Here is a 17,524-nt window from a genome sequence, read left to right on the forward strand (position 1 = left end):
CTTGTTCCTTTGAGGTATCTATGAGTCTTATCAGTCTGGGAACATTTGAAATTAAATGATTGGCTTAGTTTGCTTGACCAGCCTAATAATGCAAATTTATACAGCAAATCCATGTGATGTTCAGGTCGTTATTATAATCCCATATGGTTTGGCCTGGAAATTTCTTTTCCTCTCATTTGACATTCAGTGCTTTTACAATGATTTTTTATTCTTTCCTGAGCATTTTTAGTTGTTAATTGAAAGGTTGGTCTAAATAGTAAATTCTACCATTTTGTCAGAAATGGATGTCCTTCAAGTTCTTTAGACTTTTTCCAATTTCATTAGTCATTAGTCTTTGTATAAATATTTTTGTAAGGAAATGTATGAGATTTGTGAGCAGCATAAAAACACAAAATAATAATTACCAAATAATAATGAATGAAAGAAATATGTTGAATGTAATTGTATAAAATCATTTCATTCTCCTGGTCATTAAAATGGATTTATACAAAATTATTGGTTGATAGAGTCATTCTGAAAGTCTTCATAATAGCACACAAAACTGTTGATTGATAGAGTCATTCTGAAAGTCTTTATATACCAGTAGACTTTCAACTTGATGTTGTAGAATAGACAGAATATAGCTCAGAAAGGAAGGAGTCAGATTATCTAGGTCAGGGAAACAGCAAGATACCGAGGGGGAGGTGAATAATGTTTTAAACAAGCAGTATTCAGAAAGGAAACTAACCTGACTAGTTCTTATCAAAAGTAATGGGAAATATTATAGGATATAGGTAAGGTTGTTCTAGGTTCTGAATATCTCAGAAAAATCAACAATAAAATTTAGTAAAATAGTGGGAAGTCTTATATAGAGAGGGAAAAAGCAAAACATTTTTTGGAGACATGTTCTGCCTAAGTATTTGTAAGCCATTAAGTTGTTAATAATTTCTATTATATACATAAAAATCTTTAGTCTCCATTATGTAATGCTACCAGGAACCTTTCTGCCTGTTTTTTGCCTAAAGACTTGACCTCTCAATATGTAATAGGCCACATTAGTGCACTTTGTTTATGCTAATCATTTTGCTCTTTTTTGATTGTTTGCACAGTTTGAGTGGGTCAACAGTCTTGTTTCCTAATCTGATTTTATTAACTCTGTTTTTATAGACATACCTCTCATAGTTTAACAAATCTTTGTTAGAGCTTGTTTTCCCTATTGCTATAATTTTAAGTCTTTTCTAATGTCTGTCTTTCTCTCTCTCTCTCTCTATATGTAGTGGCCCAGATGCCCTTTTAAACCAGAAGCACCTCTAAGGTTTTAAAAAATCAGTATCATTATATGGTTCATCTCCCAAAGTCTCATAGACATTTGTTAATTTGAAAGACATTTACTGAAGGTTTTGGTTTTCTATTTTTCAGGTGCTGGCATAATACTGCAAAATGTGAATGCTACTTTTTTTGTGTGACCCTTTATCAAGATTTAACTTTTTAATAATTCACATACAGAGTTAGAAGGATATAATGTTTGACTTCAAAATTGATTTTAGCTAGCTATTTTTGGTAGTAGTGCATCTTAAATTTTATATTGATTATTGGTTATAAAATATGATTTGATTTTTGAAAATGATATTTAAAACCAATTTTTCTTTTTTTTTTTTTGAGATGGAGTCTTGCTCTGTCGCCAGGCTGGAGTGCAGTGGCGTGATCTTGGCTCACTGCAAGCTCTGCCTTCTGGGTTCACGCCATTCTCCTGCCTCAGCTTCCTGAGTAGCTGGGACTACAGGTGCCCACCACCACGCCCGGTTAATTTTTTGTATTTTTAATAGAGACGGGGTTTCACTGTGTTAGCCAGGATGATCTCGATCTCCTGACCTCGTGATCCGCCCACCTCGGCCTTCCAAAGTGCTGGGATTACAGGCATGAGCCACTGTGCCCGGCCCGTTAAAACCAATTTTTCACACGAAATCTTGATACCGTATTGGGCTACATTCCAAGCACATATGCAAGTATGATTTTCACCTTATGGTTGAAGCACTGGGCTAGAACCAGCATGAGTGTAAATTCCTGCTCTGTTGTGAAGTTGGGGCATAACCCTGAGCAAGTTCATTTCTTGCTATTGAAGCAGGTGATCAGTAAGATACTTTTATTGTCAGATAACTGAGCAAAATTTGGCTCAAAAAGAGAAAGTAAAATAAAATTAATAAAGATGTCTCTTTAGAGGAGTAGAGAAATATAACAATCCAAGATAAGCTGAAATATCTTAGGTCAATGCATACTCCATTAATTTAAGATGGTCTGGTGAGGATAGTGAAGCCAGAATTAGCTCTTTCTCTTCATATCGGGGAAATCCATAAGGCAGCTGTTGTAAAACTTGTTCAGGTAATAGGTCATCTTATGGTTTTTATCAGTAGGAAATATGGCTGAATTATATATATGGAATATAAAACCACATCCAGGAACATGTAAAAATCTTGACCTTTAAAACTGCACCATAGCTGTTTCTAAGTTTTTCTACTAATGTATGTTTGGTGTTTAAAATCTTAACTTTGAGGAAGTTTTTTCCGTTAGACCTTTTTTTCTTTTTCCTCTGAACTGAAAAAGTTGCTGTTAGTTTGTTTTAGCAGTGGAGCATCTGAGAGGGAATCTAGTTTGGAAAACCTTTGAGGTGATATATTTTAATCTATGCTTCCTCAGTTTGTATAATTCAGTAGCTAATAAAAAGACTGTTCATTTAAGGGAATGTGAGCTGTTTCTTTCCGATTATTTTTTTACTGTGGTATAATACATGTAGCATAAACTTTACCATCTTAATCATTTTTAAGAGTACAATTCAGTGTATACTTACAAGTGTTTTAATACATTAATGGTGTGTAACCGTCATCACCATTCATCTCCATAACTCTTTTCATCTTGTAAGACCGAAATCCTAAACCCAAAGAATGTTAAGTTTTGAACCACTAGTTTACAATCCATAATCAAAAAGTGATGTTGATTAATAATTTTTTTCCATTATTTTAGTATAAACCACCCGCACTTAAAAAGTCAAATTCTCCTGGAACTGCATCATCAGGATCTTCACGATTACCGCAGCCAAGTGGCGCTGGCAAAACTGTTGTAGGTAAAGATAGCCATAAAGCAACTTGATTTGTTTTTGAAACCATGTTGGCAGAGCAGGAAATAAAGATAGTGGTCTATTCTGGAATATTAAGATAGATTTATAATTAAGAAGAGATGTAGAAGTTAAGTAATTATTTCTGAAAATAAAATAACTTTGAGTAGTTTCTACTTTTAACTTTTTTTTTTTTTTTTGAGACGGAGTCTTGCTCTGTCGCCCAGGTTTGAGTGCAGTGGTGGAATCTCGGCTCACTGCAACCTTCGCCTCCCAAGTTCAAGTGATTCTCCTGCCTTAGCCTCCTGAGTAGCTGGGACTATAGGCAGGTGCCACCACGCCCACCTAATTTTTTGTATTTTTAATAGAGATGGGGTTTCACCAAGTTAGCCAGGATAATCTCTATCTCCTGAACTCGTGATCCCCCAACCTGAGCCTCCTAAAGTGCTGAGATTACTGGCGTGAGCCACCGTGGTGCCCAGCCACTTTTTTGTTGTTTTTTTCAGCTTAAATGTTGGCCCCAGATGTTGTTATTGTTGTCATCTGTTCAGAATAGTCAGCCCAGTACTTCCTTGATTCTTTGATCCAGCATTTTCCTCTCATTTTATGCTAGCTCTTCATAGCTTTCTGAACTGGGCAATTGTTCGTAGTAGACAAACACTTAATAGTTAGAAGAAGATATTGACCACTGACATGTACCTTTATTTATATATCAATTATAAGAGGGACATTTAGAAACTAGAAATGAAAGATGCTGTATGTTGTCCCCTGGAATTGCCATTTAAAAAATGTCTTCAATGAAAACTTGATTTATAGTTGCAAAGATTATTACTAAAGCATTGTTTTCTTTGTTAGATGCTCTGTTTTATGTAACCTTTTTTAGAGTATTGTTAAAAATAATGCTTTTTTATTATAAGGTGTTCCTTCAGGTAAAGTGTCTTCAAGTAGCAGCTCTTTGGGAAACAAACTTCAGACCCTATCTCCCTCTCATAAAGGGATAGCAGCCCCTCATGCAGGGTAAGTCTACACTGGATATAATTATTAGTGGTATATAATTAAATGATATTAAGGTTTTATTATGTTTTGATAATTGCTTTTTCATTCATCTTCATTTCCTAAGTTCATTTGTCTTAACATTTTGCTGGTCAGGAGCACACTCACTGCTGTTGAGTATCTAAATTTGTATAACCATTTTAGAAAATAATCTGGTATTAAAAGTCTTAGAAATCATAGCTTAAATTGAATAATTTTACTTCTGGGAATTTAGTCTAAGGAAATAATTTGAAATGTTAAAGATTTTTATACTAACTATAATTTACTAAGCACTATGTATCAGGCACTGTGCTAGACATTTTGCATGTATTTTTGTTAAAACCACTTCATAATCAAGAGAAAAGAAGATCAGAGAAGCTCAGTTTGCTCAAAGCCACATAGCTGTTAAAGTTAGAAGCAATATATAAATTGGGATCTCTTTGACTGTAAACATTGGACTTTTTTCACATTTTTATTATAATGTTAGAAATAAATAAAATCACCAAAATGTCTAGCTTTGTTTGAATAGTAAATTATGAAAATCTATAAAGGGATATTTTGCAACTATAGTATGTATATGAATTTTAATAAGGTGATTCTGTTAAGAGGAAAATGTTACTAGTGAACTCCACGTATAGTATGATAGAAGCAGTGGGTTGATTGTCTTAATTTAATACTTTTTTATATTTTTCTACAGTTATATTTACATGGCTTTTAATGAAGTATAAAATTAAACTTTCAAAAGTTATGGGAAAAATTGTAACAGTGGAGATATTAATATACAGCCATATATTTTTAGAAATTTACTTATTTTTTATTTTGATAAATCAGAAAATTAAGGGATTGCCACAGGACCGTTAGAATGAAGGTGTATGTCTATATCTTTACATATACTGGTTCAGTTGATTAATGAAATACAGCACACATTATTTTCTTTTCTTAATTTTAACTTTTAAGTTCAGGGATACAAGTGCAGGTTTGTTACATAGGTAAATTTGTGTCATAGAGAGTTTGTTGTACGCATTATTTCATCTTCCAGGTATTAAGCCTAGTACCCATCAGTTATTTTTCCTGATCCTCTGTCTCCTCTTATCCTCCACCCTCCAAAAGACTCCAGTATGTGTTGTTCCCATCTATGTGTCCATGTAGTCTCATAATTTAGCTTCCACTTATAAGTGAGAACATGCAGTATTTGGTTTTCTGTTCCTGTGTTAGTTTCCTAAGGATAGTGGCCTCCAGCTCCATTCATGTCCCTCCTAAGGACATGGTCTAATTCCTTTTTACGGCTGCATAGTGTTCCATGGTGTTTATGTACCACATTTTCTTTATCCAGTATATCATTGATGGACATTTAGGTTGATTCCATGTCTTCAGTATTATGAATAGTGCTGCAGTGAACATATGTGTGTGTCTTTATAATAGAATGATATATATTCTTTTGGGTATATACTCAGTAATGGGATTGCTGGGGCAAATGGTAGTTCTGTCTTTAGGTCTTTGAGGAATTGCCACACTGTCTTTCACAGTGGCTGAAGTAATTTACATTCCCACCAACAATGTATAAGCATTCCTTTTTTCTCCACAACCTCACCAGTATCTGTTATTTTTGTCTTTTTAACAGCAGCCATTCTGACTAGTGTGAGATAATACCTCATTGTGGTTTTGATTTGCATTTCTCTAATGATCAGTGATGTTGAGCTTTTTTTCATATGACAGTTGACCGCATGTATGTCTTCTTTTGAAAAGTGTCTGTTCATGTCTGTTGTCCACTTTTTAATGGGATTGTTTGTTTTTTTTCTTTTAAGTTTCTTTTTTTCTTGTAAGTTTGTTTGTTAAGTTATAGATGCTGGGTATTAGACCTTTGTTGGATGCATAATTTGCAAATATTTTCTCCCATTCTGTAGGTTGTCTGTTTACTGTGTTGATAGTTTCTTTTGCTATGCAGAAACTCTTTAGTTTAATTAGAGCCCATTTGTCAATTTGTGTTTTTGTTGCAATTGCTTTTGGCATCTTCATTATAAAATCTTTGCTGCTGCCTATGCCCTGAATGGTATTGGCTAGGTTGTCTTCCAGGGTTTTTATAGTTTTGGGTTTTACATTAGTCTTTAATCCATCTTGTGTTAATTTTTGTATACGGTGGAAGGAAGGGATCCAGTTTCAGTCTTCTGCATATTGCCAGCCAATTATCCCAGCACCTTTTATTAAATAGGAAATCCTTTTTCCATTGCTTATTTTTGTCAGGTTTGTCAAATATCAGATAGTAGTAGGTGTGTGGTCTTACTTCTGGGCTTGCTATTCTGTTCCACTCGTCCATGTTCCAGTACCATGCTGTTTTGATTACTGTAGCCCTGTAGTATAGCTTGAAGTCAGGCAGCATGATGCCTCCAGCATTGTTCTTTTTGCTTAGAATTGCCTTGGCCAGTTTGACTCATTTTTTATTCTATATTAATGTTGAAATAGTTTTCTCTGGTTCTGTGAAGAATGTCATTGATAGTTTAATGGAAATAGCATTGAATCCATAAATTGCTTTAGGCAGTATCGCCATTTTAACAATATTGATTCTCCCTATCCATGAGCATGGAATATTTTTTCATTTATTTGTGTCATCTTTAATGTCTTTGAGCATTGGCTTGTAGTCCTCCCTGTATAGATCTTTCACCTCCCCAGTTACCTGTATTCTTAGGTATTTTATTCTTTTTGTGGCAATTGTGAATGGGAGTTTGTTCCTGATTTGGCTGTCTGCTTAACTGTTATTAGTGTGTAGGAATGCTGGTGATTTTTGCACATTGATTTTAGAATCATGAGACTTCGCTAAAGTTGCTTATCAGGTTAAGAAGCTTTTGGGCTGATATAATGGGGTTTTCTAGACACATGATCACGTCATCTGCCAGCAGGGATAGTTTGACTTCCTCTCTTCCTATTTGGATGCCCCTTTATTTCTTTCTCTTGCCTGATTGCGCTGGCCAGAACTTCTAAAACTATGTTGAATAGGAGTGGTGAGAAAGGGCATCTTTGTCTTGTGCCAGTTTTCAAGGGGAATGCTTCCAGCTTTTTCCCATTCAGTATGATGTTGGCTGTGGGTTTGTCATAAATGGCTAATATTTTGAGGTATGTTCCTGCAATACCTAGTTTATTGAGAGTTTTTAACATGAAGGGATGTTGAATTTTATTGAAAACCTTTTCTTCATCTATTAAGATAATCATGTGGTTTTTGTCTTTAGTTCTGTTGTGATGAATAGCATTTATTGATTTGCATATGCAGAGTCAACCTTGCATCCCAGGGATGAAGCCTACTTGATCCTGCTGGATAAGCTTTTTGATGTGCTGCTGGATTTGACTTGCTAGTATTTTGTTGAGGATTTTTGCTTGATGTTTATCAAGGTTATTGGCCTGAAGTTTCCTTTTTTGTTGTGTCTCTGCCAGGTTTTGGTATCAGGGTGATGCTGGCCTCATAGAATGAACTAGAGTTGAGTCCCTCCTTCTCAATTTTTTGGAATAATATCAGTAGGAATTGTACCAGTTTTTTGTACATCTAGTAGAATTCAGCTGTGAATCCATCTGGTCCTGGGCTTTTTTCGGTTGGTAAGCTATTTATTACTGCCTCAGTTTCAGAACTCGTTATTTGTCTGTTCAGGGATTCAATTTCTTCCTGGTTCAGTCTTGGGAGGGTGTAGGTGTCCAGGAATTTATCCATTTCTTCTAGATTTTCTAGTTTATGTGTATTGAGGTATTCATAATATTCTCTGATGACTTGTATTTCTATGGAGTCAAGTGGTAATACCCCTCTTGTCATTTCTGATTGTGTTTATTTGAATATTCTCTATTTTATTCTTTTTAGTGTAGCTAGCAGCCTATATATTTTATCAGTTTTTTAAAAAACAGCTCCTAGATTTGTTGATCTTTTGAATGGTTTTTCATGTATCTTCTTCAGTTTAGCTCTGATTTTGACTATTTCTTGTCTTCTGCTAGCTTTGGGATTTGTTTGTTCTTGGTTTTCTGGTTCTTTTAGTTGTGATCTTCGGTTGTTAACTTGAGATCTTTCTAACTTTTGATGTGGGCATTTAGTCCTATAAATTTCCCTTTCACACTGCCTTAGCTGTGTTCTAGAGATTCTGGTATGTTGTTTCTTTGGACTCTGTAGTTTCAAAGAACTTCCCGATTTCTGCCTTAATTTCATTATTTATCCAAAAATCATTCAGGAGAAGGTTATTCAATTTCTATATAGTTTAGGGTTTTGAGTTAATTTCTTAATCATGATTTCTAATTTAATTGTTCTCTGGTTTGAGAGAATATTTATTATGATTTCAGTTCTTTTGCTTTTACTGAGGATGTTTTACATCCAATTATGTGTTCAATTTTATTTTATTTTATTTTTGAGATGGAGTTTCACTCTGTCACCCAGGCTGTAGTGCTGTGGCATGATCTTGGCTCACTGCAACCTCTGCCTCCTGGGTTCAAGCGATTCTCCTGCCTCAGCCTGTCGAGCAGCTGGGATTACAGGGATGTGCCACCACACCTGGCTAATTTTTTGTATTTTTAGTAGAGATAGGGTTTCCTCATGTTGGCCAGGCCAGTCTCAAACCCCTAACCTCAGGTCATCTGCCTGTCTCAGCCTCCAAAAGTGTTAGGATTACTGGCATCAGCCACCGCTCCGGGCCCATGTGATCAATTTTAGAGTATGTGCCAGATGGTAATGAGAACACTGTATTCTGTTGTTTTAGGGTAGAGAATTCTGTAAATATCTATCAGGTCCATTTGATCCAGTGCTGAGTTCAGGTCCTAAATATATATTTGTTAATTTTCTGTCTTGGTAATCTGTCTAATATTATCAGTGAGGTGTTAAAGTCTCCCACTATTATTGTGTAAGAGTCTAAGTCTCATTGAAGGTCTCTAAGAACTTGGTTTATGAATCTGAGTGCTCCTGTGTTGGGTACATTTGTATTTAGGATAGTTAACTTTTCTTGTTAAATCGAACCCTTTACCATTATGTAATATCCTTCTTTTTTTTTTTTTCTTTAAATCTTTGTTGGTTTAAAGTCTAGTTTTGTCAGAAATTAGGACTACAACCCCTGCTTTTTTCTGTTTTCCATTTGCTTGGTAAATTTTTCTCCATCCCTTTATTTTGATCCCATGTGTGTCATTACATGAGACGGGTCCCTTGAAGACAGCATACCAATGGGTCGTGGTTCTTTATCAAAATACTTGCCACTCTGTGTCTTTTAATTGGGTCCTTTAGCCCATTTACATTTAAGACTAGTATTGATGTGTGTGGATTTGATCCTGTCATAATGATGCTAGCTGGTTATTTGGCAGACTTGTTTCTGTAACTAACTGTTTTACAGTATTACTGGTCTGTGTATTTCATTGTGTTTTTGTAGTGGCTCATAATTGTCTTTTCTTTCCATATTTAGTGCTTCCTTCAGGAGCTCTTGTAAGGCAGGTCTGGTGGTAACAAATTCCCACAGCATTTGCTGGTCTGAAAAAGGTTTTATTTCTCCTTCACTTATGAAGCTTAGTTTGGCCTGATATGAAATTTTGAGTTGGAATTTCTTTTCTTTAAGAATGTTAGCCAGGTGTGGTGGCTCACACCTGTAATCCCAGCACTTTGGGAGACTGAGGCTAGCAGATCCCCTGAGGTCAGGAGTTCGAGACCAGCCTGACCAATGTGGTGAACAACCTTGTCTCTATTTAAAAAAAAAAAAAACAAAAATTAGCCAGGTGTGGTTGTGTGCACCTGTAGTCCCAGCTACTTGGGAGGCTGAGGCAGGAGAATTGCTCGAACCCAGGAGGCAGAGGTTGCAGTGAGCCGAGATTGCGCCATTGTACTCCAGCCTGGGCGACAGAGTGAGACTCCATCTCAAAAAAAAAAAAAAAAAAAAGAATGTTAAATATTGGTCCCCAATATCTTCTGGCTTGTAGGGTTTCCACTGAGAGGTCTGCTTTTAGTCTGATGGGCTTTCCTTTGTAGGTGACCTGGCCTTTCTCTCTAGCTGCCTTTAACATTTTTTCTTTCAATTCGGTCTTGGAGAATCTGACGATTATGTGTCTTGTGGATGATCATCTCGAGTATCTTACTGGGGTTCTCTACATTTCCTGAATTTTAATGTTGGCCTCTCTACCTAGGTTAGGAAAGTTCTCATGGATGACATCCTGAAATATGTTTTTCAGATTGGTGCCATTCTCCTCATCTCTTTCAGATATACCGGTCAGTCATAGATTTGGTCTTTTTATATAATGTCACGCTTCTTGGAGCTTTTGTTCATCCCTTTTCATTCTTTTTTTCTCTATTCTTGTCAGCGTGTCTTATTTCAGAAAGCCAGTCTTCAAGCTCTGAGATTCCTTCTTCGCTTGGTCTCTTCTGCTATTAATACTTGTGATTCCATTATGAAATTCTTGTAGTGTGTTTTTCGGCTTTATCAGGTTGGTTATGTTCTTCCCTATACTGGCTATTTCATCTGTCCACTCCTGCAGTGTTTTATCGTGATTTTTAGCTTCCTTTCATTGGATTACAATGCATTGCTTTAGCTCAGTGAACTTCGTTCCTGTCCATATCCTGAATTCTGCTTCTTTCATTTCAGCTGTCTCAGCCTCAGCCTGATTCTGAGGAGATTCTCAGCCTGATTCCTGTTGGAGAGGTGATGCGGTCACTTGGAGGAAAAGAGGGCACTCTGGCTTTTTAAGTTTTCAGCATTCTTGTGCTGATTCTTTCTCATCTTTGTGAGCTTACCTAACTTCAGTCTTTGAGGCTGCTTACCTTTGGATGGGTTTGTTTTTTTGAACAACTCTGGCCACTTTTCCATAGGGCTGCTTGTGTATGCTGGGTGTCCACTCCAGTCACTAGTCACCTTGGATTTTTCAGTAGCTGGAGGTGTCACCAGTGAAGGCTACAAATCAGCAAAGGTAGCGGCCTGCCCCTCCTCCTGGGAACTTCATTTTAGGGAGGCCTCAAACCTCTGTCAGCCGAAGAACACCTGTGGGTGTGGCTGGAGACTCCAGTTGGGAGGCTCCACCTGGGGATGAGGAATGGGATTGGGAACCTGCTTAATAAAGCAGTCTGGCCACATTTTTATGGGACCACTGTGGTGTGCTGTTGTACCACTTCCACCTCTGGGTCAGCATGGGCTCTCCAAACCCCAGAGACTGAAACTGCCAAGTTGCCCAAACAGCAAAGATGATGGCCTGCACACCCTGTGGGAGTTCTATCCCAGGGACTTTGCAAATCTCTGTAGGCCAGAGAACACCCGCAGGGCTGGCTGGAGGTCCCAGTTGGGAGGTTCTTTCCAGTGAGGAGGGGCAATATTGGGGACCTACTTAAAGAAGCAGTGTGGCTACACTTTTCTAGAGCAGCTGTGCTGTGCTGGGTTACCACTTTTGTCCCAGTTGGCTTTGGCTCTCTGTGGGCCAGAGAATACCAGCAGGGATGGTTGGAGGTCCCAGTTGTGAGGTCCTGCTCCATGACGAGGAATGGATTGGGAACCTGCTTAACCAGCAGTCTGACCACATTTTGGTAAAGAAGTTGTGCTGTGCTGGGGAATCCTCTCTGCCTCTGGTTGGTTTGTACTCTCCAAAGCCTGCAGAACAGCAGAGTCACCCAAATAGCAAAGATGGCAGCCTGTCCCTTCCCCTGGGAGTTCCATCCCAGGTAGGCTCAAAACTGCTACTGGTGGCTGGCTGGAATTCCAATCCAGTGGGTCTTACCCTGTGAGGTGTTAAACCAACCCAAATGTCCAACAATGATAGACTGGATTAAGAAAATGTGGCACATATACACCATGGAATACTATGCAGCCATAAAAAATGATGAGTTCACGTCCTTTGTAGGGACATGGATGAAATTGGAAATCATCATTCTCAGTAAACTATCGCAAGAACAAAAAACCAAACACCGCATATTCTCACTCATAGGTGGGAATTGAACAATGAGAACACATGGACACAGGAAGGGGAACATCACACTCTGGGGACTGTTGTGGGGTGGGGGGAGGGGGGAGGGATAGCATTGGGAGATATACCTAATGCTAGATGACGAGTTGGTGGGTGCAGCGCACCAGCATGGCACATGTATACATATGTAACTTACCTGCACATTGCGCACATGTACCATAAAACCTAAAGTATAATAATAATAATAATAATAATAATAAAAGAAAAAAAAAAAAAAGAAAGTGAGACCTGCAGACCATCCCTACTTGGTCCCCTTGATTCAGCCTTTTTCCTAAGGGTATGTATGGGGGTCTAACATCCTGCTTTGCTGGAGTTACAGTTACTTTTGCTGGGAAGTTTGGAGTTCCTGGGTCTTTGCCTGTGCCGGAGCAGCTGCTCTGCCAAGACTCCCCATATCTGTATGTCAGACTGAAGGCCCTAGTGGAGTGGCTTCACAAGGGCATCTCTTGACCCAAGGGTTGCAAAGATCCACTGGAGAAGCGTGATTTCCCAGGGTCACACGTTCACTCACTGCTTCCCTGGGCCAAGGAGGTTCCCCTTGCTCTGTGTGGCTCCAAGGTGGGCTGTCATCCTGCCTCTCTTTTCTTTGTTCTCCGTGGGTCAAGTTGTTTCCTTGATTAGTCCCAATGCAAGTACATGGATGTTTCAGATGAAGGTGCTGTATTTACTCACCCCTTTTCATGTTATTTTCAAGTATAAGTTATATGTGGCTCACATTCATTTTGGTTTTTATGTGGGAAATATATACAAAGATATCTGTCAAATGACAGTAACTACATTTTGCTTCTCAATTCAGACTACATAGAAAATGGAAGACCTAAAGGAATATAATGTAATTATCATTATAGAAAAGGAAAAAAAAAATCAACCAACAATATCTTTTGAGTTAAGTGATTTTTCTTATTGTTGTGCTTCCAAAAACAAGAGACAGGCTATCCATAAGAAAGAGACAGATTATCAGTAGATCAGGTCATTGAAAAGTAAAATATTTTATCTTTTAGTGGTAATAAACTGATCTGATTTATTTTCTTCTCCAATGAGTTGACTCATTGGTTGATTAAGTGAAGTATAGACATAGCAATATGTGCTTTAATTTTACAAAGTCATTTTACCATATCACAGAGAATTGGCCTCCATGTTAGGGAACAATATTTGTTCATAGTGTTGTTTATAGTTTCACTTACAGTTGATCATAGATTAAAAGCTGATATTTTTCAGTATTTCTATAGTACTGGCAATTTTATCAGTTGGCAATATTAAATTGTACTGACACAGTATTCCTAGATAGGACGTGTAAAGCTGGCTGGTATAATGAAGAGAGGCGCTGACCTTGGAGTTAAAAGACTAGGTTTCTGCATCATACTCTGCCACTAAATAGCTTTGGGCGTGTATCTCTTTGTCATCCTATGACATGTTGCCTGACTGTGACAACATCTGTGACTCTGGTTAGACCTTGACAACTGATCCAAGAAAATCTGACCAACATACCTGGTTACTAATGGAAAATATGCTTTTGCTAACACGCAGAGATTTTGAGTACAATAATTTTGTCAGTTGTGCATTGCTTATAATGAATGCCATGAAGAATACATATTTTTTGGCTATCCCACGTCATATATAACTGTCAGTCATACCTGTTCAAATTCTGATTGTCCATTCTGTATAAGATCCTTACAGATTAAAGGAAGGTTTCCAACTACTGGAAAGAGAGCTGTGGAGGTCATTTCTACCAATATATTACTATATTAACTGGAACATTATGTTACTGTGTTAAATTAGAACCATTCATAGCTGTCTATTTAGTGACAGAGTTCCTTCCTTTTTTTTTCTTTTTTTTTAAGAATTAGTGAAGTAATGATTTGTTTCTCTTGCTAGATTGTAAGCTCCATGATGGCAAAGACTATGTCTGCCTTGCTTCCATTTGTAACTAAAATCTAGTAGAATGCCTAGGCTAACAAAAAATTTTTGGTTAAGTGAAAAAAGATAATAAATTAATTCCCTCATCTGTTAATCTATTGGCATGTCATAGAATTATCATCTGGTACAAGTGAAAGAATTACTTGACGTTTGTATGACAACTGTTATTTCGATTTATACAGATGATTCAGGATTGGGTAAAGGTTGAATTAAGACATTTGGTCAGGTGTAATGCTCAATAAATTGAGCATTTGCTGAGATTAGTAAATGCTGTTATTTCAGTGGATTGCAAATGTTTAAAGTCTGGTATATGTAATCTTTATTGTAGTCCACTTTAATCAGGCATACCAGTGATCTGTAATAGAATCATGCCACAAAGAAATTTATTTTTGCACTCAGAAAAATTCTCATATGTTTGGTTGTTTGCGTCTAGACAGTTTGTGGATTAGGCCAGGTGCAGTGCCTCACACCTGTAATCCCAACACTTTGGGAGAGTGAGGTGGGAGAGTCGCTTGAACCCAGGAGTTTGAGACTTGCCTGGGCAACATAGCAAGAACTCATCTCCATTAAAAAAACAAAAACAAAAACAAAAAACCTTTTTAAACTTTTTTTTAAATGTAAAAAAAAGCAATCAAATCAATTTCTAGGTCAATTTTAACAGATTTGTTTAAAAAACAACAAAACACACCCAGGTGGAAAGTTTTTCCCTTCTTCTAAAAGATGATTACCTTTTTTTTTTTTTTTTTTTTTTTTTTTTTGGAGATGGAGTTTTGCTCTTGTTGCCCAGGCTGGAGTGCAATGGTGCGATCTTGGCTCACTGTAACCTCCGCCTCCTGGGTTCAAGTGATTCTCCTGCCTCAGCCTCCCTATTAGCTGGGACAGGTGTGTGCTACCGTGTCTCGCTAATTTTGAATTTTTATGGGTTTTCACCATGTTAGGCTGGTCTCAAACTTCCGACCTCAAGTGATCCACCCACCTCGGTTTCCCAAATTGCTGGGATTACAGGCATGAGCCACCACGCCCGGCCAAAAGATGATTATCTTTAATTCCAGGAAATTTTAGAAGTACAATGAAACACAGATCTTTTAAATAAATATTTCCCCATTTGAATTGTTCCCTAGAGTTTACACAGTTGTACCTTATTACCAGTTTAAATGGATATCTCAGTAATAATTTTCAATAGTGAAACTAACAAATATCAGAGATTTACTTCCTTTTAGTTACTATGAAAAGCACATTTTACTTTGGAGATCAACTGTAATACACCTAAAATTAGAGCAACCAAAGGCATGTATGCAGCATTTTTTAATTTTAAAAATTGCATTTTGTTTCTCATACCTTATTTAAAATATTAAGAAGTAAATGTCTTTAGTTTTTGAGTACATTTTTATATGAATAGGAAACATGCTGTTTTCATAATCCAGTCTTTTGATGTGTGTGAATTGAATTTGTATGGAGCATTATGTAAATTTTTAAAAACTTATCTTTTATTGTTGATCTAGAAATGCTTGTGATAACCTAGAATTCCAGAGCTTGGTTTCTTATGTGGATAACAATGATTGAAGATTTTGGATAGGGAGCTAACTTTGCCATGGAATTGAGATACTAATTATTTGTGTAGGATTGATGAAGTTAGGATCAAAACTAGAAGTATGACACATTTCAAAACTGCCTTAGAGCAGGGGGGTGTTCAATCTTTTGGCTTCCCTGGGCCACACTGAAAGAAGAATTGTCTTGGACCACATATAAAATACACGAACGCTAATGATAGCTGATGAACTAAAAAAAAAAAAAAAAAAAAAAAAAAAGCAAAAATTTCATAATGTTTTAAGAAAGTTTACGAATTTGTATAGGGCCCCATTCAAAGCCATCTTGGGTGGCATGTGGCCTGTAAGCTGCTGGTTGGACAAGATTGCCTTATAGCATCATAACAACAGAGGTGTGCAAAGATACAAAATACCATTCGGTAAATTCTTTTCCTAATATTATTTTATAAATCATATTTTTGTTATATCTCAATCTACAGTACTTGCTACACTCCTACAAGGTACCTAGTAAGCCACACTAAAATTGCTTATTTCCTAAGCGAATTCACTCTCCTGGTATCAACAGTAAATGACTTTTCCTATGTTAAAGTTTATTTCAAATCAGGGATAGGTTGATATCGTCACCATACTCATTCAGCTATGAGTATTTTGAAGGCCTGCAAAAGTATTATATATATAAAATCTTGATTGTTATTGAGATTTATAGATTTTGTTTTTGATAGCCTAATGGCAGCTTAGAATGTAAATTATTAAGTGATTTTAGCCTAAAAATAGCATTCATTAACTTTTAGCCTAAGTAACATTTGAGTTTTGGATGTACATATATATATGCACACATATAAATCGAGTTGAATGTTATAATACAAGTATGGTTAAAATCATTACTGGAACCTGTCCTTCAATTAGGTTTTCAAAATCTGAAAATATTGGCAATCTTTTTATATATGTAATATTTCCATTGGATAATTACCTTTAGGTTTTTATTATATTTTACACATCTTTCTTGAACTGAACTTTGTTGTATCACATGTAGGATTTGACTATTTCTTATCATAAAAGAGGAATATGTTTTTAAAATATAGTCAAAAATTTTCTAAATTTTAATTTCAGCAACCTTTTTCTGAGAAAGAAAAATTTTAATCCTTATTTCCAGAATCATGTAAGATAACCACTGTTTGGAACAAAAATGTTTTGATAATTAAGGATTAGAATAAAATCTGAATGTTTAAAATTCCAATAGATGGGTTTCTTTGTACTTTAACAAATTAAAAACAAATTTTAATTTAAAATATTTTAGAAATTTTACTTAATACATTTATTTAATGAAGGCTGCTTTTAAGAACTTTAAATCCTCACATAAACACCACCACCTGCAAAGTATTAATATCAACTTTTTCAACAAAATGCCTGCTATGTATAAGCTACTGAAAGAAGACAAAAATTAATAAAATGTGTCCCTCCTCTTAGATATCTATAATCTAAGAAAATGAACACATTCTTTTCAGACACTAAACTCCATAAGAACAAGTATCAGATCTATCTTATTTACCACCACATCCTGAGAATGGAGCACAGTGCCTGACACATAATAGATGCTCAGGGTTTATAGTCAGTGAATAAGTAAAGAAATGAGTGAGCAAATATCTTTTAAAAAGAATAGACTTTTAAAGTTAACAAGCAGTGATGTGTTATTCAGTAGCAAATAAGATTGTTTCCTAATTTCGTAATTCAATTTTCCCTGCTTCCTACTATGACTAGATGTTGGTTGGTGATAGTTTATATGATTCAGTTATTTGGTTGGTTGATTTAAAACAGTGAAATATCCTACAAACCTGCAGTTTGTCCTGCTATCCTCTAGATGGAGATCCTTTATAATTTTGGTCAAAATGTGTGTGTATATATATATATTTAGATGGAATGGCCCCTTACCATTATTACATGTGATTTTTAGAATTGTCATCCATGTTTTTTTTTCCATGCCGAGTCCCGTTTTACT

General features: G+C 36.3%; 1 protein-coding gene across 2 annotated transcripts in view; it reads left to right on the top strand.

The window, feature by feature from the left end:
* Window positions 1–17,524, top strand: part of ZC2HC1A (zinc finger C2HC-type containing 1A) — a 52,836-nt gene that overhangs the window by 27,005 nt on the left and 8,307 nt on the right. For both annotated transcript variants that reach the window (XM_009243892.4, NM_001131408.1), the window contains 2 exon segments: window positions 2,998–3,097; window positions 4,006–4,105. In XM_009243892.4, the coding sequence (XP_009242167.4) occupies window positions 2,998–3,097; window positions 4,006–4,105 (200 nt within the window).

The sequence above is a fragment of the Pongo abelii genome, chromosome 7 (genome assembly GCF_028885655.2).
Source record: "Pongo abelii isolate AG06213 chromosome 7, NHGRI_mPonAbe1-v2.0_pri, whole genome shotgun sequence".
Lineage (NCBI taxonomy): Eukaryota > Metazoa > Chordata > Mammalia > Primates > Hominidae > Pongo > Pongo abelii.